Below are 26,672 nucleotides of genomic sequence, written 5' to 3'. Positions count from 1 at the left end.
TTGAGAAATTATAGCTTCCAGAATTAAGGCAAGAACAATACAAGATACATCGCAAAAATACAAGGAAATGCTCAAAGAATGATAAAAATTAGATATATAAATACATACATACATACATACACACACATAGGCACGAACAGAAAGAGAGAAGAAAAAAGCTCTTCACTATAGTAGAAAGCCAACTAATCAACCTAGAAAGAATGACAAAATTAGAAAACTGCCATTTGGTAAAAGCCATAGTAATTACTGATGAGACAAGAACTATCAATGGGTTCAAAGTAGTGGGTGAAGGTTTGAGGGCTAACACAATATGCACATACTCTTAAAGTATCTCCCACAAGATCCTCATTTATCATAAAAGATAAAATAGTAACTTCATAGTGAAGAAGCCTGGCAAACAACACTTTAACCAAATCTTCACAGTGAACATTACTTGTTAATTGAACGATGATGGCACGTGGCTGCTGATATGGTGAGAAGAATTTAGCATAACTTCAGAGGTATTCCTGCCAAAAGCATGTAATTAGAACATAATGATAAAGAAATATCAAACTCAAATTGTAGCATATTCTATACACACAGAGAAATAGGCTGTATTCCATTAAAATGTCAGTGTCATAAAATAAAAAGAAAGACTTGAAAAATTTTCCAGCTTAAAGAAGACTAAAGAGAAATCACACATGCGACTAATAATCTTGGATTTTTTGTTGCTGTTGTTGTTCCTAAGGACAATGTTGGGACAACTGGCAAAATCTGAATAAGGTCTATGTTTAACAAAATATGCATCAATGTTAATTTCCTGATTTCAATAATAATATTGTGGTTAAGAGAATTGCTAGCTTTTAAGAAATATGCAGTTAAGTATGTGGGAGGCAAAGTGACATCAAGTCTACAATGTTTAACTGACAGAGAGCAAGAGACAGAGGAAATTTGGGGGAAATTCTTTGTACTATCTTCACAACTTTTCTGTGTGAAATTATGTCAAAACAAAAAAGTTAAATAGAATGTTTTAATTTCAAAAAATTTCAAAATACACTTAGAAAATAGACAAAATACATTTTTATATTTTTGACTTAAAAGTCAATATTAGCATTACACTTGTACTTAGCAACATTATTTTAAGAGTGCTTTGTTTTTTGCACGTTATGAAGAATTGTTCTTTTTTTCCCTTGGGGTGGTAGGGATGTTCTTAGCAATATGTGAAATAAACAATTATTCCACTTCTCAAGAAACCGCTAGTTCCTAACTTTTCAAAAAAAAAAAATCATTCTATGTGAATAATTACCCAAATACTTTCTATCATGAATAACTGGAGTCAAATAGTATAATATTGCTTTGAACTTGAAGGAATTAGATGCTCACAGCTAGAAGAATGCATAAAATAATGCATTCTGTTAAAATTATCCCAGAAATAATAGGTTAGTGAGGCAAAATGTGGATGGTTAAGTTTGAGAAGTCAGATACCAAGATTCTATTTATCTTCTATAGAAAACTACAAATTGGAGAGAATTACATAAACTGCATTATTTCTTCCTTATTTGAACTTTATATAACTTGTCTTATCAGCCTTCAATGAAAAATTCAGGTACAATATACTGGATCATTGCTCAATGAGAGTTATGAATACAGAGTATAAAATCACTTATAATTCTTGAAACTAATCTTCATTCAGAGCAAATAAACATATTGGAATCAATATTGCCTCACTTTTGCCTCTATTACTGAAAAATGAAAGAAAGCGGAAAAATTAACACAAAAAAATGTACATCACTTTTTACCTCTTCCTCAAAAGTGAAAATATTGGTTGAAACTACAAAACTACCTAGCTAGAAAGTCTGAATTATTTTTTCTTTTAGATAATATGAAAATGAGTAAAACATATGACATAAATATTATATTTTCTTAATAATATTAATAGAACAAAGTGCTAACTCCGTATCAAGCACAGTACTCTACCTATGTAATACAGATACAGAAAATATGTAAAAAAAAATACAAAAACAAATAAGATAAAATTATTCTCATCAAGAAGTTTACATCCTACATACATAAAAAGACAAGTAGATGATGACTTGAAAAGAACATTGATAGTTATCATCATGGAAGTACAAAAACTGCCCAAAGTTAGAAGGAACATTAAAACAAGTGTTCAGGGAGGAGTTTCAAGATGGCGGCGGCTGCGGCGGCTGGCGCGGAGTAGCTGAGGTGGAAAAGGTGGCCACTGGGCCTCAGGCAGCCAGGAAACTTGTGGACCTTCCTCTGGCCATCTCTTAAGGGAGGACTGCTGCTGCTGGCCGGTCGTGGGGGCTCAACGCCACTTTGCCCCTGGCAGAAGAGGCTGCCTCATTTACCGGCAACAGCTTTGAAGTGTGGAGCAGGAAAAGAACTGATTCTTAGCTGCAAAAGCGAGTCTTGAAACAGGGAACACGGCGCCAGGGCTGCTGTGGATGCAGCCAGGATCCCAGAGGCTGGGGCCGCACTGAAGGCGGCCAGCTGCCCTATTCAGGATTCGAGGTTTCAGGCCGGCATTAAAGAAGATTCCTGGGAGCGCCCGAGCGGCACCGCGACTGAACAGCCCGAGGCGGCAGCGCCGAGAACACGGAAGGCAACAAACCAGAGACAGAGCGAGCGCCCGACCTGGCACAGCACTGTGAGTGATCCCTGGCACAGCTCTGTTCGGGGGGTGGTTGCCCACCCGGCTCCCCGCCTGCACCACCAGGCCACTCACTGCCCCAGTGCTGCCTCCATTTTCCCAGGTGCGGGCAGCTCCGCCCTGATCGGCCATCACTGAGCCCATTTGCTTGGCCTGGCGTGGGGCTTTCCGGACCCTGCGGGCCGGCCTCCTCTCCCACTCCCTCCGCGGTTCTCTGGCGGGGCTGGGGGTGTGGGGCGTCCTGACCAGTGTTGGGAGGGCTAGGAAATACGGGCGGGCCGACTGTCACTCCACCACACCCTGGACTCCGGCCCGGTAAACTTCCTGTTACTGGGAGGCAGATACCATCTCTGCACCACCAGTTTGGAAAAAAGCCTAACGAATTTCTGGTTGGGAATAGTGTGGTAGGAGAGTTCCCAGGTCCGCTAGAACCTGCCGGAGAGCAGGCTGCAGGCGGGCACTAGACTCGGTTTATACCGGGGGGATACAAAGGTGAACAAGACCAGAGAAAGATCTACACAGTGCTACAAAGGCACCCAGAGAGACCGGTCGTCTGTGCCTAGCAGAAACCTGGTAGACTTCCTGGGCGAGGCGGTGCTGAGCAGGGTCTTGAAGGCCCAGCTGATAGACGAGGGGTGCAGAAGACACACCCCAGCCCAGCACAGTGTGCACAGAGGGGGGAGACGTGCGGCCAGGGAGGCGGAGACTCGACAGAAACCACACACCCGGGCCGAGCCCGTGGCGCACTCGGTAGAGTGCTGCGCTGGGAGCGCGGCGACGCTTCCGCCGTGGGTTCGGATCCTATATAGGAATGACCGATGCACTCACTGGCTGAGTGCCGGTCACGAGAAAAAAAAAAAAAAAAAAAAAAAAAAAGAAACCACACACCCGGTGGGGTCGCCACTGCACGATCTAACAGCCTGGGCCAGAGCACACCGAACTGGGAGAAGTCCTGTACAAAAAGTGAAAGCTCAACAGAGATCACACACCCTGTGGTACGTGATCCACCAGCCCAGCAGAGTCCAAGCTGACCAGAAAGGTGGATCCCCGGAGAAGCCCAAGACCTGAGGCAACCACACACACAAGACACTAGAGGCCAACTGAGCAGTCACGGCGGGAGCCATACCAAATTGGCAACCACAGCAACATCCTAGTTAGTCATTAGTCTCAAACCGGTGGACTGTGAAACCCCCTGCCACAATGAATAAACACCAAAAAAAAGACACCAGAAATACAAAAAATCAAGAAAGTACACCACCAAAAGTTAATAAATCTCATACTCTAGATCCTATAGAACAAGAAGCCCTTGAAATAACTGACAAGGAATTTCGAGTGATAATTCTAAGGAAACTGAATGAGATACAAGAAAACTCAGCTAGACATCATGATGAAATGAGGAAAAGTATACAGGATCTGAAAGAGGAAATATACAAGGAAATCAATGTCCTGAAAAAAAATGTAGCAGAACTTGCTGAACTGAAGAAGTTATTCAGCGAAATAAAAAACACAACGGAGAGTTTAACCAGCAGGCTTGTCGAAGTTGAAGAGAGAACCTCTGAACTTGAAGATGGGCTGTTTGAAATAACACAAGCAGACAAAAAGAAAGAAAAAAGAATCAAGGACATGGAAGAAAATCTGAGAGAGATATCAGACAACCTCAAGCGCTCAAATATCCGAGTCATGGGTATTCCAGAAGGGGAGGAAAATGGAGATTCCATTGAAAACATATTCAACAAAATAGTGGCAGAAAACTTCCCAGGTATAGGAAAAATCACAGATCTTCAGATCCAGGAAGCTCAACGATCTCCAAACGTATTCAACCCAAAAAGGCCTTCTCCAAGACATGTCATAGTCAAATTGGCAAAACTCAGAGACAAAGAGAGAATCTTAAAAGCTGCAAGAGAGAAGCGTCAAATCACCTATAAGGGAGCCCCAATCAGGTTAACATCAGACTTTTCATCACAAACCCTAAAAGCTAGAAAGGAATGGGATGATATTTTCAAAATACTAAAAGACAAAGATTGCCAGCCAAGAATACTCTACCCTGCAAGGCTATCCTTCCGAAATGAGGGGCAAATAGTATATTTCTCAGACAAACAAAAACTGCGGGAGTTCACTACCACAAGACCACCCTTACAAGAAATCCTCAAGGGAGTACTGGGTTTGGTTCCCGAAAAATAACTACCACTGCCATAAAAACCTAAGAAAAATCTAAACCCGCTAGTACAATAAAAATGGCATTCATGAAGAGAAAACAAGCTAACAAAAACACTATCTACAACCTAAGGAACCAACAAACAAAGAAACCAAACAGTAAATCAGAAAGCAAGGAACAAAAGACACCAAAGACAACCAAACAACCAATAAAATGCTAGGAATAAATCAACACCTTTCAATAACAACTCTTAATGTTAAAGGCTTAAATTCCCCAATTAAAAGACACAGACTGGCTGACTGGATCAAAAAGCAGGACCCAACTATATGCTGCCTACAAGAGACCCACCTCACCCATAAAGATTCACACAGACTAAGAGTGAAAGGATGGAAAAAGATTTACCATGCAAACAGAAAAGAAAAACGAGCAGGAGCGGCTATTCTTATATCTGACAAAATAGACTTTAAACTAAAAACCATAAAAAGAGACAATGAGGGACACTACTTAATGATAAAAGGACTGATCCATCAAGAAGACATAACAATCATAAATATGTACGCACCCAATGTTGGAGCAGCCAGATTTATAAAACAAACTCTATTAGACCTAAAGAAGGAAATAGACACTAATACCATAATAGCAGGGGACCTGAACACTCCACTGTCAATATTAGACAGATCATCTAGGCAAAGAATCAGTAGAGAAACACAAGATCTAAACAAGACTCTAGACCAATTGGAATTGGCAGATATCTACAGAACATTCCACCCAACAACCTCAGAATATTCATTCTTCTCATCAGCACATGGATCATTCTCCAGGATAGATCACATATTAGGTCACAAATCAAGTCTCAATAAATTCAAAAAAATTGGAATTATCCCATGTATCTTCTCAGACCACAATGGATTAAAACTAGAAATTAATAACAAACAAAACTCTGGAAACTATGCAAACACATGGAAATTAAACAGCATTCTACTTAATGACATATGGGTCCAAGAAGAAATCAAGCAGGAAATCAAAAAGTTTATTGAAACTAATGAAAACAATGATACATCATACCAAAACCTGTGGGATACTGCAAAAGCAGTATTGAGGGGAAAATTTATTGCATTAAATGCTCACTTCAGAAGAATGGAAAGATGGCAAGTGAACAACCTAACACTTCACCTTAAAGAACTAGAAAAACAAGAACAATCCAATCCTAAAGTTAGCAGACGGAAAGAAATCATTAAGATCAGAGCAGAACTGAATGAAATTGAAAACCAAAAAACAATTCAAAAGATCAACGAATCAAAAAGTTGGTTTTTTGAAAAGATAAATAAAATTGACAAACCATTAGCATGGCTAACAAAAAAAAGAAGAGAGAAGACTCAAATAACAAAAATTAGAAATGAAAAAGGCGATATTACAACTGATTCATCTGAAATACAAGGAATCATTCGAGACTACTATAAACAACTATACGCCAACAAATTTGAAAATCTGGAGGAAATGGATAAATTTCTGGACACACACAAGCTCCCAAAACTGAACCGTGAAGACGTAGAAAATTTGAACAGACCAATAACAATAAAGGAGATTGAAGCTGTTATCAGAAGGCTCCCAACAAAGAAAAGCCCAGGACCAGATGGATTCACAGCAGAATTTTACCAAACATTCAAAGAGGAATTGACACCGATTCTTTACAAACTATTCCAAAAGATTGAAACGGACGCAAATCTCCCAAACTCATTCTATGAAGCAAACATCATCCTGATACCAAAACCAGGTAAAGATATAACCAAAAAAGAAAACTACAGGCCGATATCCTTGATGAATATAGATGCAAAAATCCTCACTAAAATACTAGCAAACAGAATACAGCAACACATACGAAAAATTATTCATCATGATCAAGTGGGATTCATCCCAGGGATGCAAGGTTGGTTCAACATACGCAAATCAATAAATGTGATACACCATATTAATAAACTCAAACACCAGGACCATATGATCATCTCTATAGATGCTGAAAAAGCATTTGATAAAGTTCAGCACTCATTCATGACAAAGACCCTCTATAAGTTAGGTATAGAGGGAAAGTATCTCAACATAATTAAAGCCATATATGACAAACCCACTGCCAATATCATCCTGAATGGGGAAAAGCTGAAAGCTTTTCCTTTAAGAACAGGCACTAGACAAGGATGCCCACTCTCACCACTCCTATTCAACATAGTGTTGGAAGTACTAGCCAGAGCAATCAGAGAAGAGAAGGAAATAAAGGGCATCCAGATTGGAAAAGATGAAGTCAAACTGTCCCTGTTTGCAGATGACATGATCCTATATATCGGACAGCCTAAAACCTCTACAAAAAAACTGTTGGAATTGATAAATGATTTCAGCACAGTAGCAGGATACAAAATCAACACACAAAAATCAGTAGCATTTCTTTTCTCCAATAGTGAACATGCAGAAGGAGAAATCAAGAAAGCCTGCCCATTTACAATAGCCACCAAAAAAATAAAATACTTAGGAATTGAGTTAACCAAGGAGGTGAAAAATCTCTATAATGAGAACTACAAACCACTGCTGAGAGAAATTAGAGAGGATACAAGAAGATGGAAAGATATTCCATGCTCTTGGATTGGAAGAATCAACATAGTGAAAATGTCCATACTACCCAAAGTGATATACAAATTCAATGCAATCCCCATCAAAATTCCAAAGACATTTTTCTCAGAAATGGAAAAAACTATTCAGACATTTATATGGAACAATAAAAGACCACGAATAGCCAAAGCAATGCTCAGCAAAAAAAATAAAGCTGGAGGCATAACACTACCTGACTTTAAGCTATACTACAAAGCTATAATAACCAAAACAGTATGGTACTGGCATAAAAACAGACACACTGACCAATGGAATAGAATAGAGAATCCAGAAATCAACCCACACACTTACTGCCATCTGATCTTTGACAAAGGCACCAAGCCTATTCAGTGGCGAAGGGACTGCCTCTTCAGCAAGTGGTGCTGGGATAACTGGATATCGATATGCAGGAGAATGAAACTAGATCCATACCTCTCACCGTATACTAAAATCAACTCAAAATGGATTAAGGATTTAAATATACACCCTGAGACAATAAAACTTCTTAAAGAAAACATAGGAGAAACACTTCAGGAAATAGGACTGGGCACAGACTTCATGAATACGACCCCAAAAGCACGGGCAACCAAAGGAAAAATAAACAAATGGGATTATATCAAACTAAAAAGCTTCTGCACAGCAAAAGAAACAATTAAAAGAGTTAAAAGACAACCAACAGAGTGGGAGAAAATATTTGCAAAATATACATCTGACAAAGGATTAATATCCAGAATATATAAGGAACTCAAACAACTGTACAAGAAGAAAACAAGCAACCCAATTAAAAAATGGGCAAAAGAGCTAAGTAGGCATTTCTCTAAGGAAGATACCCAAATGGCCAACAGACATATGAAAAAATGCTCAACATCACTCAGCATCCGGGAAATGCAAATCAAAACCACATTGAGATACCATCTAACCCCAGTTAGGATGGCTAAAATCCAAAAGACTCTGAACGATAAATGCTGGCGAGGCTGCGGAGAAAAAGGAACTCTCATACATTGTTGGTGGGACTGCAAAATGGTGCAGCCTCTATGGAAAATGGTATGGAGGTTCCTTAAACAATTGCAAATAGATCTACCATACGACCCAGCCATCCCACTGTTGGGAATATACCCAGAGGAATGGAAATCATCAAGTCGAAGGTATACCTGTTCCCCAATGTTCATCGCAGCACTCTTTACAATAGCCAAGAGTTGGAACCAGCCCAAATGCCCATCATCAGATGAGTGGATACGGAAAATGTGGTACATCTACACAATGGAATACTACTCAGCTATAAAAACGAATGAAATACTGCCATTTGCAACAACATGGATGGACCTCGAGAGAATTATATTAAGTGAAACAAGTCAGGCACAGAAAGAGAAATACCACATGTTCTCACTTATTGGAGGGAGCTAAAAATTAATATATAAATTCACACACACACATACACACACACACACAAACCGGGGGGGGGGAAGAAGATATAACAACCACAATTATTTGAAGTTGATACAACAAGCAAACAGAAAGGACATTGTCGGGGGGGAGGGGGGGAGGGAGAAGGGAGGGAGGTTTTGGTGATGGGGAGCATTAATCAGCTACAATGTATATCGACAAAATAAAATTAAAAAAAAAAATAAAAAATAAAATAAAAATAAAAAATAAAAAATAAATAAATAAATAAATGAGTAAATAAAAATTTTAAAAAATAAAAAAAATAAAAAAATAAAAAAACAAGTGTTCAGGCTGAAATTTCCTCTGAGCTGAGATTCAAAAAACAAGTAATCAAGTTCAAAGCCATGATGGTGACCAGGGAAGTAAAGCTAGTTTAAATGAGCAAAGAGCTGAGTTTATAGGTAGGAGTGGTTGGATATGAAGTAAAAAGAGATACAACATTATGAATGTCCTGGAAACAGGATAAAACATTAATTAAAAGAAAGAGAGACTACTCTGTTCAGAAACTATTACAATAGCAAAAATGATAGACATAAGTAGAACAACAGAAATACAATATTACGGCTTTAAAACGGATAGAGAAGACCACAAACTGTACTTGTGAGATTCAAAGAATAGGTAATAGCCTACTGGTTTGGACTACTGTTAAAATCAGGCAGTTCAAGGTTTGAATTCTGGTACCAGCACTTGCTGACTTAGCCTTTTGCATGGAGTGTAGGCATATGTCATAGACTGACTTACATGTAAAATGGATATAATAATAGTGTATACTTTATAAAATGCTTAGGATTAAATGAAAAACATTTAGGCAAAGTTGCTAGCAATATACCTGGCATAAATAAACCACCAATAAATATTAGCTATCCTTTTTAAATATAATACTTGGAGCTTGGCTGACAAGTAATATGTTAGTGTCATTAACTAAAACCTGAAGAACAAAAAAAGGGAAAAAGTAAAGGAGTGGTAGAATGTGAAAAACATGGTAGGATTTGAAGCTAGAAAAGTTATTTGAGGTCAGAACATAAAATGTCTTAAAAGTCTTGTTAAGATTTTAATTCATTTCATAAACTATTTGCAGGCAATGAAAAATTTTAGAAATGGTAACGAAATCATTTAAATAGTATTATGAAGAAAATTATGTCTTTGTTTCTCTTCCCATAAAGGAAAAATAAAGAGGGATACCAAATGGAGAGATTACATATAGTGAGAGCATCCATGCATAAATTCAACAAATATTTAACAAGAACCTAAATATACCATGTCAGGTAATCAGTAACATCCAAAATCAACAGAATAGAAGAGGGATCACAGAGGCTTAACCTAATAAAGGCAATGAACGAAAAAGGAGGGAATAAATATCACAGACACTGCAGAGCTAGACTCAGCTTGGGACAGAACGTATGGGTTGAGGAAAAAGAAGTAATCAAAGGTATCACTGAAATTGAACCTAAAACTGTGGTAGGACCATTAACTAAAATGGGGGTGAAGAGAGAATATTTTTAAAACAATAACATTACTGAATTCAGTTTTTGAACTAATTAATTTGAGTAGCAGTATACTTTCTATGGAAACGTGAAACAGAAAAAGTTGAGAAATAAGTTATAAATTACCTAAGAAAACAGACTGTACTGGTCACTAAATATACAACTAAATGTTTATGTACCTCCTTTAAAGCTTAAGAAAATAAATTATGATTATTGTAAACTCAATAGATTGGCCTATAATGAAAAAGCAAAATAAAAAGTATAGATAAAATTATATGTGACTAAGAGAAAAGCAGATATGTACACTCATGTCCTATGGTATACAAACATGGATGTGTGAGAGAAAATGCATTTCTTCTTAAACAATATATTTTAGAGGATTTTAATGTTTATGAAATGTTTACAGAGAATATTTATTCTGATGTTCTAGGTATTTCTAATATATGAGGGTACCTCAAAAAGTTCAGAGAAAAATAGAATTAAAAAATAATATGAATCTTTCCATGAACTTTTTGAAGTACCCTTGTATAATTAACTTGTCCCACCATCACTAATTAGTTTTTATGCACTATTTGAGCAATGTAAAATTGTGTGTCCAAATTGGCGTTTAGCTTGGTTTTGCTGTTTAAAAACCTATAAGTATCAGAATAAAACCAAATGCATGCTAAGAGTTTCTAAGGTTAACCTCTAATCTTCTGTATATACTAAATAAATATTTAGTATGTTTTAGTATATGAAGAGAAATAAGCCACACTTTATCTTTTAGTTTTCACTCCACGCTTCAAATTTCAAGCCAGTAAAAATTCTACAATCTTTTTCGGTTAGTACAAGAGCCATTTGTATTGTTAAGTTAAGTTATAATATCTTACATTGCTTTTCAAAGAACCAAAATAGCACCACAACATTATAACATAAAACCTCAAGCAATGCGTAAGAGGGTTAAGGATCATATCAAATGAAATTAAAAAGAAATGTTCAACACTTGGATAAAATAACGATTTCTACCTGTCCCCCCAAAGAGATAAGTATTCTACTTGTAGATCTAAAACAATTAAATAGTTCTCAAAATTCTATAAAAGATATATTAGTGAACTTGTTTATATAAAGAAAGCGTGCAAGTGACAGACTTCCTTATCAAAAACTTGTAAACCAGAGCTGAAAATATTCTATAACATCAGATATAAGGCCTAAAAAACACTATCCAAATACCAAAGTCAATGTTTAGTCAGTTAGAAATGGAAAATAGAATATTGTGCAAATAAAAATTAGGAAGAGAGATCTTGAGAAAAGGAATAAGTTTGATAATGTTATGAAAGTAAGCGATGGCAAAGTTCCTCACCCCTCAAAAGTTCAGTAACTATGTCTGTAGCAGTTTCATGGAAATCAGCCCACAGACAGTTCTTTGAGAAGGTATCAAACACAAAAAGTAGTAAACTGCATCATCTAATACCCCGCAATCAAGTCATTCTTAAATACCCAACAATGTCAGGGCCAAATAGTTTTGAAAGTCTTCAATTCTCCTCATTCTTCAAATTCCTTCTATGAAAACAGAAGAGATGAAAAGAGCTTGAAAATATGAAATAGACTAAAAAAAAAAAAAAAAAAACAGGGTTACTGAGCATCTGAAGTTAGACACTTCTACTAAAAAAAAAAAAAGAAAGAAGACAAAGTTTCATAAATTAGTCTAGTGAATATACAAACTAGCTAAAAATATTACAGAAGCTATGCAATGGAGATTTTTTAAATCATGCAGTTGAAAACAAACAGCTCTGCTTTGCATAATTTAAAAAGATTTTCTTGTTTATGTGATTGACTTTATATAAAAATGTCATTCTGAAGAGATTCTGTGGCCAAAGAATAACTTCATGGCTATATCATATACTAAATATCTCTATATAATTATTCATCTAATGGTCTCTCTATGGAATATTTAAGAACTTAAGTTGGCTTTCCTCTACCACACAGAATGTATTATATACTCAGAGAATACAAACTTTTAAAACTGTTGGGTCAAAACAATAAATAAAACCAAGATTTCCAGGTCAAGTGACTGTAATTTGACTGCAGATTTAGATTATTCAGACCAATGCTTCCAGTTGAGAGAATCAGAATTAAGTTTCCTAAATTTATTGTAAGAAATGCTCAAGTTCATTTGGTTATAAACTTTTGGCTTCTATTGACAATCTACAATGTGTGGGAAGGATCTAAATGAAAAGATCTTCAAATGAAAAGATCTCAGAAGAGAGAAAAAAGTTAATTCATCTTCCATTTTACTACCCTCGAGTCTCAGAGAATGTTTGTATCATACCCTAGTATGTTTATTAGAGTATTAAATGTGCTAGTAAAAATCTGCTATAAACAGATATAGTATGCTAAAAAGAAAAACATGTTTGCTGAAAAGAAACGAAGGTAAAAACAGAACTGTCACTGTGCTGAAAGAACCCTTTTTGCCTGAACTTAAAATGGAAGTTTAGCACTGTTAAAAGTAAAAAATATAGGAAGATCAAAACGGGCCCACTGCCACTCCTGCCACATTTGCCAGAGACGCTGGCCAATGCCAGAACCATTGTCCACTGCAGAGCAGCTCCTCACAGAGCAGGAGTACTGCAGGCATGGACTCCTCAGATATGAGGGAGGCGACTGCAACCACCACTGCCACTGCAAGTTAACCCTGCTGCTGCCAAGAATACTGCAGAAGCAAGGGAGATGGCTGCAGCTGCCACAACATAACCCCACTACCATCAAGGACACAGCGAGGAACACCACAAATGAGAGGGTGCCAGTTGCAGCCGCCAACGCCACTGCTGCCCCCTCAAGGTAACCCCACTGCCGCTGCAGACACTGTAGACACAAGGGAAGACACTGGCACTGCTACTGCCCCCACAAAGTAACCCTGCTGCCACTGCAGACACCACAGACACCAGGGAGACAGGTGCAACTGCTGGCACCACTGCCACCCCCACAAGGTAACCCTGCTGCTGCCAAGGACACCACAGATGCCTGGCAGGCAGCTGCATGCACTGACACAGCTGCTGCCACCACGACATAACCCTGCTGCCACTGCAGACACCATAGCTGTGTGGGCTGCCACTGTGGACACCACAGCCAAGAAGATGGCTTTTGCAAGCACCACTGCTGCAGTCACTGCCTCCACCAGGGCTGCCAGGCAGCCACCATCATCAGGTCAGCAGCCCACTGATGCTGGAGCCACCACTGCCACTCAGACAGCTCACCAAAGTCACCTCCACAACCACCACCACTACCACAAGAGCGGCCTGCCATCACAGCAGCAGCTGAAGCAGCCTGACACTGCCGACTACTCAATTACATTGACATTATGAGGGTCACCAATGGAGTGCAGGGAATGAAAGTAATAGAGGCAGCAACTGCTCTATCAGATGACCAGACATCAATATAGAGATGCTAGAAATCCAAAAAAAAAAAACAAGAAAATATGAGTCCACTAAAGGAATACTTACTCTCTAGTACCAGACCCCATAGAGCACAAAACCCTTGAAATGACTGAAAAGGAATTCTGAGTAAAAATCTTAAGGAAACTCAGCAAGATACAAAACGACACAGTTAGAAGATACAATAAACTAAGCAAAACTATTCAGGATATGAAGGAGGAAATTAACAAAGAGATAAATACTTTTAAAAAGAATGCCGTAGAACTCGTGGAACTGAAGGAGTCATTCAACAAAATAAAAAACACACCTGAGAGCTTAAGCAGCAGGCTAGAGCAAGCAGAAGAAAGAATTTCTGATCTTGAAGCCGGTCTCTTCGAAATAACTCAAGAGAATGGAGAACCTTTCTACACTGTTGCACTGTGAGTAGGACTGTAAATTATCACAAACATTATGGAAAACAGTCTGGAGTTTCCTTGATCAACTATGGACAGAATTGCCATACAATCCAGAAATTACACTGCTGGGTATATACCGAAAGCAATGGAAATCATCATATTGAAGGGATACCTGCACCCTCATGTTTATTAACACTCTATTTACAATAGCCAAGAGTTGGAAACAACCTAAATGTCCATCAACAGATGATTGGATAAGGAAAATGTGTTATATGTTCATAACAGAATACTCCTCTACCCTAAAAGAGAATGAAATATTCTCATTTGCAGCAACATGGATGAACTTAAGGAAAATCATGTTAAGTGAAATAAGCTGGGCACAGAAAGGGAAATTCCACATGTCTTCATTCATAATTGGGAGCTAAAAAATAAACAAATAAATTTTAAAAAAGAAATATACAATAATCAAAATGATATGCTGAACTTTCAAAAGGAGAAAATAGAATAGAAGTTATGCCAGATGGGAAAGGGGGAGAGGGAAGGAGGGGAAGGACGGAATTGATAAAGGGCCATGAAAGAGGTTTCAAGATGGCGGCGGCTGCGGCGGCTGGCGCGGAGTAGCTGAGGTGGAAAAGGTGGCCACTGGGCCTCAGGCAGCCGGGAAACTTGTGGACCTTCCTCTGGCCATCTCTTAAGGGAGGACTGCTGCTGCTGGCCGGTCGTGGGGGCTCAACGCCACTTTGCCCCTGGCAGGAGAGGCTGCCTCATTTACAGGCAACAGCTTTGAAGTGTGGAGCAGGAAAAGAACTGATTCTTAGCTGCAAAAGCGAGTCTTGAAACAGGGAACACGGCGCCAGGGCTGCGGTGGATGCAGCCAGGATCCCGGAGGCTGGGGCCGCGCTGAAGGCGGCCAGCTGCCCTATTCAGGATCCGAGGTTTCAGGCCGGCATTAAAGAAGATTCCTGGGAGCGCCCGAGCGGCGCCGCGACTGAACAGCCCGAGGCGGCAGCGCCGAGAACACGGAAGGCAACAAACCAGAGACAGAGCGAGCGCCCGACCTGGCACAGCACTGTGAGTGATCCCTGGCCCACGCGGCTCCCGCCTGCACCACCAGGCCACTCACTGCCCCGGTGCTGCCTCCATTTTCCCAGGTGCGGGCAGCTCCGCCCTGCTCGGCCATCACTGAGCCCATTTGCTTGGCCTGGCGCGGGGCTTTCCGGACCCTGCGGGCCGGCCTCCTCTCCCACTCCCTCCGCGGTTCTCTGGCGGGGCTGGGGGTGTGGGGCGTCCCGACCAGTGTTGGGAGGGCTAGAAAGTACGGGTGGGCCGACTGTCACTCCACCACACCCTGGACTCCGGCCCCGGTAAACTTCCTGTTACTGGGAGGCAGATAACATCTCTGCGACCACCAGTTTGGAAAAAAGCCTAACGAATTTCTGGTTGGGAATAGTGTGGTAGGAGAGTTCCCAGGTCCGCTTGAACCTGCCGGAGAGCAGGCTGCAGGCAGGCACTAGACTCGGTTTATACCGGGGGGATACAAAGGTGAACAAGACCCGAGAAAGATCTACACAGTGCTACAAAGGCACCCAGAGAGACCGGTTGTCTGTGCCTAGCAGAAACCTGATAGACTTCCTGGGCGAGGCGGTGCTGAGCAGGGTCTTGAAGGCCCAGCTGATAGACGAGGGGTGCAGAAGACACGCCCCAGCCCAGCACAGTGTGCACAGAGGGGGGAGACTCGACAGAAACCACACACCCGGTGGGGTCGCCACTGCACGATCTAACAGCCTGGGCCAGAGCACACGGAACGGGGAGAAGTCCTGTACAGAAAGTGAAAGCTCAACAGAGATCACACACCCTGTGGTACGTGATCCACCAGCCCAGCAGAGTACAAGCTGACCAGAAAGGTGGATCCCCGGAGAAGCCCAAGACCCGAGGCAACCACACACACAAGACACTAGAGGCCAACTGAGCAGTCACGGCGGGAGCCATACCAAATTAGCAACCACAGCAACATCCTAGTTAGTCATTAGTCTCAAACCGGTGGACTGTGAAACCCCCTGCCACAATGAATAAACACCAAAAAAAAGACACCAGAAATACAAAAAATCAAGAAAGTACACCACCAAAAGTTAATAAATCTCATACTCTAGATCCTATAGAACAAGAAGCCCTTGAAATAACTGACAAGGAATTTCGAGTGATAATTCTAAGGAAACTGAATGAGATACAAGAAAACTCAGCTAGACATCATGATGAAATGAGGAAAAGTATACAGGATCTGAAAGAGGAAATATACAAGGAAATCAATGTCCTGAAAAAAAATGTAGCAGAACTTGCTGAACTGAAGAAATTATTCAGCGAAATAAAAAACACAACGGAGAGTTTAACCAGCAGGCTTGTCGAAGTTGAAGAGAGAACCTCTGAACTTGAAGATGGGCTGTTTGAAATAACACAAGCAGACAAAAAGAAAGAAAAAAGAATCAAGGACTTGGAAGAAAATCTGAGAGAGATATCAGACAACCTCAAGCGCTCAAATATCCGAGTCATGGGTATTCCAGAAGGGGAGGAAAATGGAGATTCCATTGAAAACATATTCAACAAAATAGTGGCAGAAAACTTCCCAGGTATAGGAAAAATCACAAATCTTCAGATCCAGGAAGCTCAACGATCTCCAAACGTATTCAACCCAAAAAGGCCTTCTCCAAGACATGTCATAGTCAAATTGGCAAAACTCAGAGACAAAGAGAGAATCTTAAAAGCTGCAAGAGAGAAGCGTCAAATCACCTATAAGGGAGCCCCAATCAGGTTAACATCAGACTTCTCATCACAAACCCTAAAAGCTAGAAAGGAATGGGATGATATTTTCAAAATACTAAAAGACAAAGATTGCCAGCCAAGAATACTCTACCCTGCAAGGCTATCCTTCCGAAATGAGGGGCAAATAGTATATTTCTCAGACAAACAAAAACTGCGGGAGTTCACTACCACAAGACCACCCTTACAAGAAATCCTCAAGGGAGTACTGGGTTTGGTTCCCGAAAAATAACTACCACTGCCATAAAAACCTAAGAAAAATCTAAACCCGCTAGTACAATAAAAATGGCATTCATGAAGAGAAAACAAGCTAACAAAAACACTATCTACAACCTAAGGAACCAACAAACAAAGAAACCAAACAGTAAATCAGAAAGCAAGGAACAAAAGACACCTAAGACAACCAAACAACCAATAAAATGCTAGGAATAAATCAACACCTTTCAATAACAACTCTTAATGTTAAAGGCTTAAATTCCCCAATTAAAAGACACAGACTGGCTGACTGGATCAAAAAGCAGGACCCAACTATATGCTGCCTACAAGAGACCCACCTCACCCATAAAGATTCACACAGACTAAGAGTGAAAGGATGGAAAAAGATTTACCATGCAAACAGAAAAGAAAAACGAGCAGGAGCGGCTATTCTTATATCTGACAAAATAGACTTTAAACTAAAAACCATAAAAAGAGACAATGAGGGACACTACTTAATGATAAAAGGACTGATCCATCAAGAAGACATAACAATCATAAATATGTACGCACCCAATGTTGGAGCAGCCAGATTTATAAAACAAACTCTATTAGACCTAAAGAAGGAAATAGACACTAATACCATAATAGCAGGGGACCTGAACACTCCACTGTCAATATTAGACAGATCATCTAGGCAAAGAATCAGTAGAGAAACACAAGATCTAAACAAGACTCTAGACCAATTGGAATTGGCAGATATCTACAGAACATTCCACCCAACAACCTCAGAATATTCATTCTTCTCATCAGCACATGGATCATTCTCCAGGATAGATCACATATTAGGTCACAAATCAAGTCTCAATAAATTCAAAAAAATTGGAATTATCCCATGTATCTTCTCAGACCACAATGGATTAAAACTAGAAATTAATAACAAACAAAACTCTGGAAACTATGCAAACACATGGAAATTAAACAGCATTCTACTTAATGACATATGGGTCCAAGAAGAAATCAAGCAGGAAATCAAAAAGTTTATTGAAACTAATGAAAACAATGATACATCATACCAAAACCTGTGGGATACTGCAAAAGCAGTATTGAGGGGAAAATTTATTGCATTAAATGCTCACTTCAGAAGAATGGAAAGATGGCAAGTGAACAACCTAACACTTCACCTTAAAGAACTAGAAAAACAAGAACAATCCAATCCTAAAGTTAGCAGACGGAAAGAAATCATTAAGATCAGAGCAGAACTGAATGAAATTGAAAACCAAAAAACAATTCAAAAGATCAACGAATCAAAAAGTTGGTTTTTTGAAAAGATAAATAAAATTGACAAACCATTAGCATGGCTAACAAAAAAAAGAAGAGAGAAGACTCAAATAACAAAAATTAGAAATGAAAAAGGCGATATTACAACTGATTCATCTGAAATACAAGGAATCATTCGAGACTACTATAAACAACTATACGCCAACAAATTTGAAAATCTGGAGGAAATGGATAAATTTCTGGACACACACAAGCTCCCAAAACTGAACCGTGAAGACGTAGAAAATTTGAACAGACCAATAACAATAAAGGAGATTGAAGCTGTTATCAGAAGGCTCCCAACAAAGAAAAGCCCAGGACCAGATGGATTCACAGCAGAATTTTACCAAACATTCAAAGAGGAATTGACACCGATTCTTTACAAACTATTCCAAAAGATTGAAACGGACGCAAATCTCCCAAACTCATTCTATGAAGCAAACATCATCCTGATACCAAAACCAGGTAAAGATATAACCAAAAAAGAAAACTACAGGCCGATATCCTTGATGAATATAGATGCAAAAATCCTCACTAAAATACTAGCAAACAGAATACAGCAACACATACGAAAAATTATTCATCATGATCAAGTGGGATTCATCCCAGGGATGCAAGGTTGGTTCAACATACGCAAATCAATAAATGTGATACACCATATTAATAAACTCAAACACCAGGACCATATGATCATCTCTATAGATGCTGAAAAAGCATTTGATAAAGTTCAGCACTCATTCATGACAAAGACCCTCTATAAGTTAGGTATAGAGGGAAAGTATCTCAACATAATTAAAGCCATATATGACAAACCCACTGCCAATATCATCCTGAATGGGGAAAAGCTGAAAGCTTTTCCTTTAAGAACAGGCACTAGACAAGGATGCCCACTCTCACCACTCCTATTCAACATAGTGTTGGAAGTACTAGCCAGAGCAATCAGAGAAGAGAAGGAAATAAAGGGCATCCAGATTGGAAAAGATGAAGTCAAACTGTCCCTGTTTGCAGATGACATGATCCTATATATCGAACAGCCTAAAACCTCTACAAAAAAACTGTTGGAATTGATAAATGATTTCAGCACAGTAGCAGGATACAAAATCAACACACAAAAATCAGTAGCATTTCTTTTCTCCAATAGTGAACATGCAGAAGGAGAAATCAAGAAAGCCTGCCCATTTACAATAGCCACCAAAAAAATAAAATACTTAGGAATTGAGTTAACCAAGGAGGTGAAAAATCTCTATAATGAGAACTACAAACCACTGCTGAGAGAAATTAGAGAGGATACAAGAAGATGGAAAGATATTCCATGCTCTTGGATTGGAAGAATCAACATAGTGAAAATGTCCATACTACCCAAAGTGATATACAAATTCAATGCAATCCCCATCAAAATTCCAAAGACATTTTTCTCAGAAATGGAAAAAACTATTCAGACATTTATATGGAACAATAAAAGACCACGAATAGCCAAAGCAATGCTCAGCAAAAAAAATAAAGCTGGAGGCATAACACTACCTGACTTTAAGCTATACTACAAAGCTATAATAACCAAAACAGTATGGTACTGGCATAAAAACAGACACACTGACCAATGGAATAGAATAGAGAATCCAGAAATCAACCCACACACTTACTGCCATCTGATCTTTGACAAAGGCACCAAGCCTATTCACTGGGGAAGGGACTGCCTCTTCAGCAAGTGGTGCTGGGATAACTGGATATCGATATGCAGGAGAATGAAACTAGATCCATACCTCTCACCGTATACTAAAATCAACTCAAAATGGATTAAGGATTTAAATATACACCCTGAGACAATAAAACTTCTTAAAGAAAACATAGGGGAAACACTTCAGGAAATAGGACTGGGCATAGACTTCATGAATACGACCCCAAAAGCACGGGCAACCAAAGGAAAAATAAACAAATGGGATTATATCAAACTAAAAAGCTTCTGCACAGCAAAAGAAACAATTAAAAGAGTTAAAAGACAACCAACAGAGTGGGAGAAAATATTTGCAAAATATACATCTGACAAAGGATTAATATCCAGAATATATAAGGAACTCAAACAACTTTACAAGAAGAAAACAAGCAACCCAATTAAAAAATGGGCAAAAGAGCTAAGTAGGCATTTCTCTAAGGAAGATATCCAAATGGCCAACAGACATATGAAAAAATGCTCAACATCACTCAGCATCCGGGAAATGCAAATCAAAACCACATTGAGATACCATCTAACCCCAGTTAGGATGGCTAAAATCCAAAAGACTATGAACGATAAATGCTGGCGAGGCTGCGGAGAAAAAGGAACTCTCATACATTGTTGGTGGGACTGCAAAATGGTGCAGCCTCTATGGAAAATGGTATGGAGGTTCCTTAAACAATTGCAAATAGATCTACCATACGACCCAGCCATCCCAGTGTTGGGAATATACCCAGAGGAATGGAAATCATCAAGTCGAAGGTATACCTGTTCCCCAATGTTCATCGCAGCACTCTTTACAATAGCCAAGAGTTGGAACCAGCCCAAATGCCCATCATCAGATGAGTGGATACGGAAAATGTGGTACATCTACACAATGGAATACTACTCAGCTATAAAAACGAATGAAATACTGCCATTTGCAACAACATGGATGGACCTTGAGAGAATTATATTAAGTGAAACAAGTCAGGCACAGAAAGAGAAATACCACATGTTCTCACTTATTGGAGGGAGCTAAACATTAATATATAAATTCACACACACACATACACACACACACACACAAATCGGGGGGGGGAGGGAAGAAGATATAACAACCACAATTACTTGAAGTTGATACAACAAGCAAACAGAAAGGACATTGTTGGGGGGGAGGGGGGGGAGGGAGAAGGGAGGGAGGTTTTGGTGATGGGGAGCATTAATCAGCTACAATGTATATCGACAAAATAAAATTAAAAAAAATAAAATAAAATAAAAAATAAAAAAATAAAAAAATAAAAAAATAAAAAAAATAAAAAAATAAAAAATAAAAAAATATATTTTGGGGAGCTGGCCGGTTAGCTCTGTTGCTTAGAGTGCCAACTTGTAACACCAAGGTCAAGAGTTTGGATCCCTTTACCAGCCAGTCACCAAAAAAAATAAAAATTAAAAACATTAAAAAAAAAAAAAAAAAAAAAAGGGCCATGAAAAACAATTACATTGTATAATGTCGAATATACTAATTACCCTGATTTGAGCATCACATATTGCACACAGGTAACGATATTCTACTCTGTACCCCCAGATATGTACAATCAACTATGTTACAATAAAAATTAAAAATTAAAAATTTTTAAAAATAAAAATAAAAAATATACAGATTAAGAAAATCAAATAAGCATACTATTCAAGAATCAAGAAAAAAACAAAATGAACTAAAAGACATAAATTAATAAATATAAAAGCATATTTTACTAAAACCAGTTATGAATGTGATGTTAAAGAAAAAGAATATATGCATGATACCATCAAAACCTGTTCAACATCTTGCAATAAACTTAACCAATAAAAGGTAAGACTTAGATAAAGAAAACTATTAGTCATACAAGATTGCCAACCCAGATACTGATTTGTTTTAGAAAGTGGCCCAGACTTTCATATTTTCAAAAGCACTCCAGGTTATTCTAATAGGCACCTTGTGTTAAAAAATTTATCTAGACCAGGCCCCTTACTCCCTTCTTTAACAATTCCTAACTTTTTCACAGCCAACAACTGAGGTTTTCCTGTAGGTGCTATATAGGCAATCTCCATTTAGAGAAAGTAGATAAAAAATTTAAAAGTCAAGGTCCAATCCAGAGATAAAGAAAGTTTATTATAAAATTCTGCTTTACAAGGAAACTTAAAAGGTGGCCAAATATTCTTTAAAAAAGAAAGACAGTAGATGAAAGAACCAGCAGGATAAAGAGAAAGATAGAGGAAAGCAGGGTTTAATGAATAACAAAAGGCCTATATTAATATGATCTCATTTGATCTTTACAAAAATCCAATGAGGTATTATCATCTTCCTTTCACATATGAGGGAAACAAGGCACTGAGAGAGTAATTAGCCAAGGTCATACATTTAAACAGTGACAAAGTTGGGATTTCAGCCAAGACTGATTCCAAATTCATTCTCTCTTAGACATTATGCTATAGTACCACCTTTTCCAAAAAAAATTCTTACCTGATATGAGGCATACAATTTTAACCTTTATTTCTATTTCTAAAGCTAAAATGATAACTTACTATTAAAAAACAATCAGCAGTGACTACTTTTAAATAATGAGATTATAATTTTTCTTTTTATTTTTCTACAATTGACAAATTTCCTATAATAAACATGCATTTATTTTGAAATAAGAAAAAGTAATATTTTTACAGAATATCACAGATTTTTTAAGTTTGCATAGTCCATAATACACATTAGCCGCTAAAAGTATTCAAATTGAATGGAAAATTTCTTCTTTAGTAATACATATTCTCCACAAGAGGCATCTCTTTCCCAATTTTCTTTTCCTTAGTAAAAATACCCTGAAGTAAAAGAAAAATACTTACCTGTACACTGTCCTCCATTGGTTGGATCTCCATAATAACCTGGCATGCAGTCTTGACACTGCTTTCCTGTGGTGAGATTTTTACACTGTTCACACACATTATTATTGATGCAAGTGCTATGTCCATTACACTGGCAAGCTAAAGAAAACAGTAAAATGTATTACAAATATCTACATAACAATATCAACTATAACAGCTATTAAAACGAAGAGTTTCTTTTAAAAAACTGGATTATAGCAAAGTCTCAAGGGCATTTCCAATATTTTTTAATACATAATTCCTGTCGCTCAAAGTATTAAAGTAAAACAATATATACAATAATTCGTGTGTTGAAATTTTACCTTATCCTCTATAATCATTTTCATCTTTATTACAACTAAGATAGCAGTTATCACTTAAACGAACTCTATATCAGGAAAGCCAATGTTCAGCTGTTGCCAGTTTGTGGCTGGTATCAATTCCAAGTGGTTAGTGTACATATAGCATCAGCTTTTGAACACTGTAAACACCACCCTATGACCAGAGAGACTACCAAGAATGGTACACATGAATTATATCATTTAATCATCAAAATAATGTTATGTGGACGTTACTGCTTTTAGAACCATTTCTAACATGAGGAAGCCTGGGTTAAGTAATTACCCAAATCACACAGCTAATCAGTGGTAAAAACAAATACTGAATCAAGAAGTCTGAATTTAAAAACTGCACATTAAATACCATGTAAAACTACCTTTTGCATGCAGAAAATTTGAAAGTGTGAGAAATTTGGAAAAAAAAAAAAATTGAAAGCCTTTCCCAAGAGGCTAGCAAAGGGTCATGAAAATGAATTAACATCAAAGGGTGAGGAAATATACATGCAAGAAGTGTAAAACCAAATATCTATATTTTACAAAAATTTTCAGATGTATAACTCTATCATAACATAGTACAGAAATAACATGGAGTTCTCATGGGAAAATGTCAAATAATATTCATTATCCTCTTCTTGAAATTGAGAAAAATTGTAATTTTTAAACTTGGTATTACATACAAAACAAGTCAAGAAAAAATTTAATAAGGCAAAATATTCATGACAAATTAAGTGAAACAAAAATAAAAAAGAGTGATCACAATTTTGTTTTAAAATGTATAAATATGCTTATTGAAAAGTTAATGATGGTTATGTTAGTCTAGTAATTTTTTTCTGCATCATCAATTTTCTACAATAAATTCATATTACTTTTATAACAAAAATAATAATCTGAAGATTAAAAATTAGAAAAGGGTTACTACAAGTACTTTATGAAATGTCTGATCACATAAACGGATCATCAGAATAAAAAATTAACATCTGAATAAGATGGCTAAATTTAGCATTTGTATCTAACACCCTTTCACAGATTACCACTGAAATAATAAGAAAATTTGCCAGGGACAACAGGAATTTGGATATGGTTGACAGCTACAGAAACAAAACTAGAAAGTAATACCCTGCAATACCTCTCAAAATTAAAAAAGGATCTTTGGCATAATGCCACTTAACCTTCCCTTCCAAATGAGAGAAATTCTTTTTTTTTTTTTTTTTTCAAATGAGAGAAATTCTGAAAACAAGGGTCAACCATTGTTCAGTCATGAAGCACAACACTGGTACACCTCCATATGGCTGCTGAAAAGTATGGTACAGGGAAGTCCCCTGTAGTGAATGTACCAAGCCAAAGGTGGCATAATTTATATGTACCTGCAGGAAAAATTTCCAGCAATAGAAAGTCTGGTTATTGTCATAGCTTATAACTAGTATGGTAGCAATGGCAAAGGAGAAAGAGCATTATAGAAAGCAAGACTCAGGAATAATGACTAAATCAAACACAGACAAGAAAAGGATATAGTAGTAACCTGTGATTATGTTATATCCTCCACTACCATCAGAATGTTGGACCAACAGGCAATGTCAACTTGCATCTAATAGTTCTTCCAGTATACATTGTTATTTGAAAGGTTCTAATATCAACCTAACTGTGGAACATGAGTAAAGCTAAAAGGCCATCCATCCTATATCCTATTTTTTCTAGATTTTAAAAACCAGCCCAGCTGGCTCCTCATTTATGGACAAATACACACACACACACACACACACACACACACACAAGAAAAACCATAATGACAAATTAGTCATTTGATGTGCAAATAAAGTACATCCTTTTGAAAAATGTGTGCTCTTTAAAACAGATGTGCTACATTAAAAATATCTTCTTGACCTTCTCAATAAATTTCAAAAATATATACACAAAAATCCGAGGCAAAAATTTACCCAAAATGTATTCAATACATAGACTACCTTAAAATAAAAGGAAGTTGTCAGATGCTAGAAATAAAGCAGGAATTCAAAACAAAAATGGCCAAGTGAAGTTGAAGTTAGTGGCAAAATTTTACTATACATAAGATAGACAATGAAGAACTAGAAAGCATGGGTTTCAAAATCCATCAGGGGCAGGAGACATAATCACTGGCATCCTCAAAGAAGGAAGCCAAATTTAACTATGTTCATAAAGTGAAGCCACGAACTGTAACCATTAACTGTGAAAAAGGTACTAAAACACATCACAATCCCAAAAATTCACCTTAAATAAAAAGAACCACTTTAAGGCAAAAGAACCTTAACCCACTGGAGTACGTGTATGAAAGAAAAAAGTCACTAGTGAGAACTTAAAGCCTACTCGAGGAATATGCGTTTAGTTGAAGTTAACATTGTCCATATGCTGAAGAAACCCAACATCAAACATTAATATAAAACCTGCTCGCAAAACAAGAAAAGCCTCACAGATGTTGCAAAAACAGAACTAAATGGCTCCTTGAGATACTTCTACAACTCAGGTCATAAAAATATACAATAAACTGAGAAAACTTTTTTTTTTCAGTAAAGGACTAGAGAGTAACTATTTTAGACTGTGTAAGCCATACAGTCTCTGTCACAAGTACTCATCTCTATCATTGTAGTGCAAAAGCAACCATACACAACATACAAAAAATTAAGCATAACTACACTCTGATAAAACTTTCTTTACAAAAATAGGCAGTGAACGAGATTTTACCTGTAGGCCTTCCTTTGCCAATCCCTGGCATGGAAGAAAAAAGGCTCACTCAATTAAATTTCAAAATGAAAAATTAAAACAAACCATATAAAATCAGGAGAAAAAAAGAGAGAGAGAATGAGAATTGACAACCCAAGAAACAGTAAAAAATCAAATATATGTTAATAAAATATTCAAAATAATTAAGGATAGAGAAAAAATAAGAAAACCATGAATAAGGAAGTAAAGGAAGGTGTGATGACAACGTCTCATCAGACAGAGAATATCAGCAAAGACATAGAAATTATAAAAAATAACAAATGGAAATTGCAGAGTAGAAAAGTACAATAAAATGAAAAATACAAAAGAGAAATTCAAGAGTAGATTTGAACTTGCAAAAGAAAAAATGAGCAAACTTAAAGACAGATCTATAGAGATTATGTAATCTTAAATACAGAGAGATAAAAGAATGGAGAAAAATGAACAGAGCCTCAGAACAATGTGGGACACAAGTGTACCAATATATGTAATTGGGGTGCCAAAAACAGA

General features: G+C 37.6%; 1 protein-coding gene across 3 annotated transcripts in view; it reads right to left on the bottom strand.

Moving 5' to 3' along the window:
• Window positions 1-26,672, bottom strand: part of ATRNL1 (attractin like 1) — an 819,545-nt gene that overhangs the window by 577,179 nt on the left and 215,694 nt on the right. For all 3 annotated transcript variants that reach the window (XM_063102060.1, XM_063102061.1, XM_063102062.1), the window contains exon 19: window positions 23,074-23,211. In XM_063102060.1, the coding sequence (XP_062958130.1) occupies window positions 23,074-23,211 (138 nt within the window). The remainder of the gene's footprint in view (window positions 1-23,073; window positions 23,212-26,672) is intronic.

This window comes from Cynocephalus volans, chromosome 7 (assembly GCF_027409185.1).
Source record: "Cynocephalus volans isolate mCynVol1 chromosome 7, mCynVol1.pri, whole genome shotgun sequence".
Classification (NCBI taxonomy): domain Eukaryota; kingdom Metazoa; phylum Chordata; class Mammalia; order Dermoptera; family Cynocephalidae; genus Cynocephalus; species Cynocephalus volans.
Note: the sequence above shows the minus strand (reverse complement) of the source record. Positions and strands in the feature narration are given on the sequence as shown.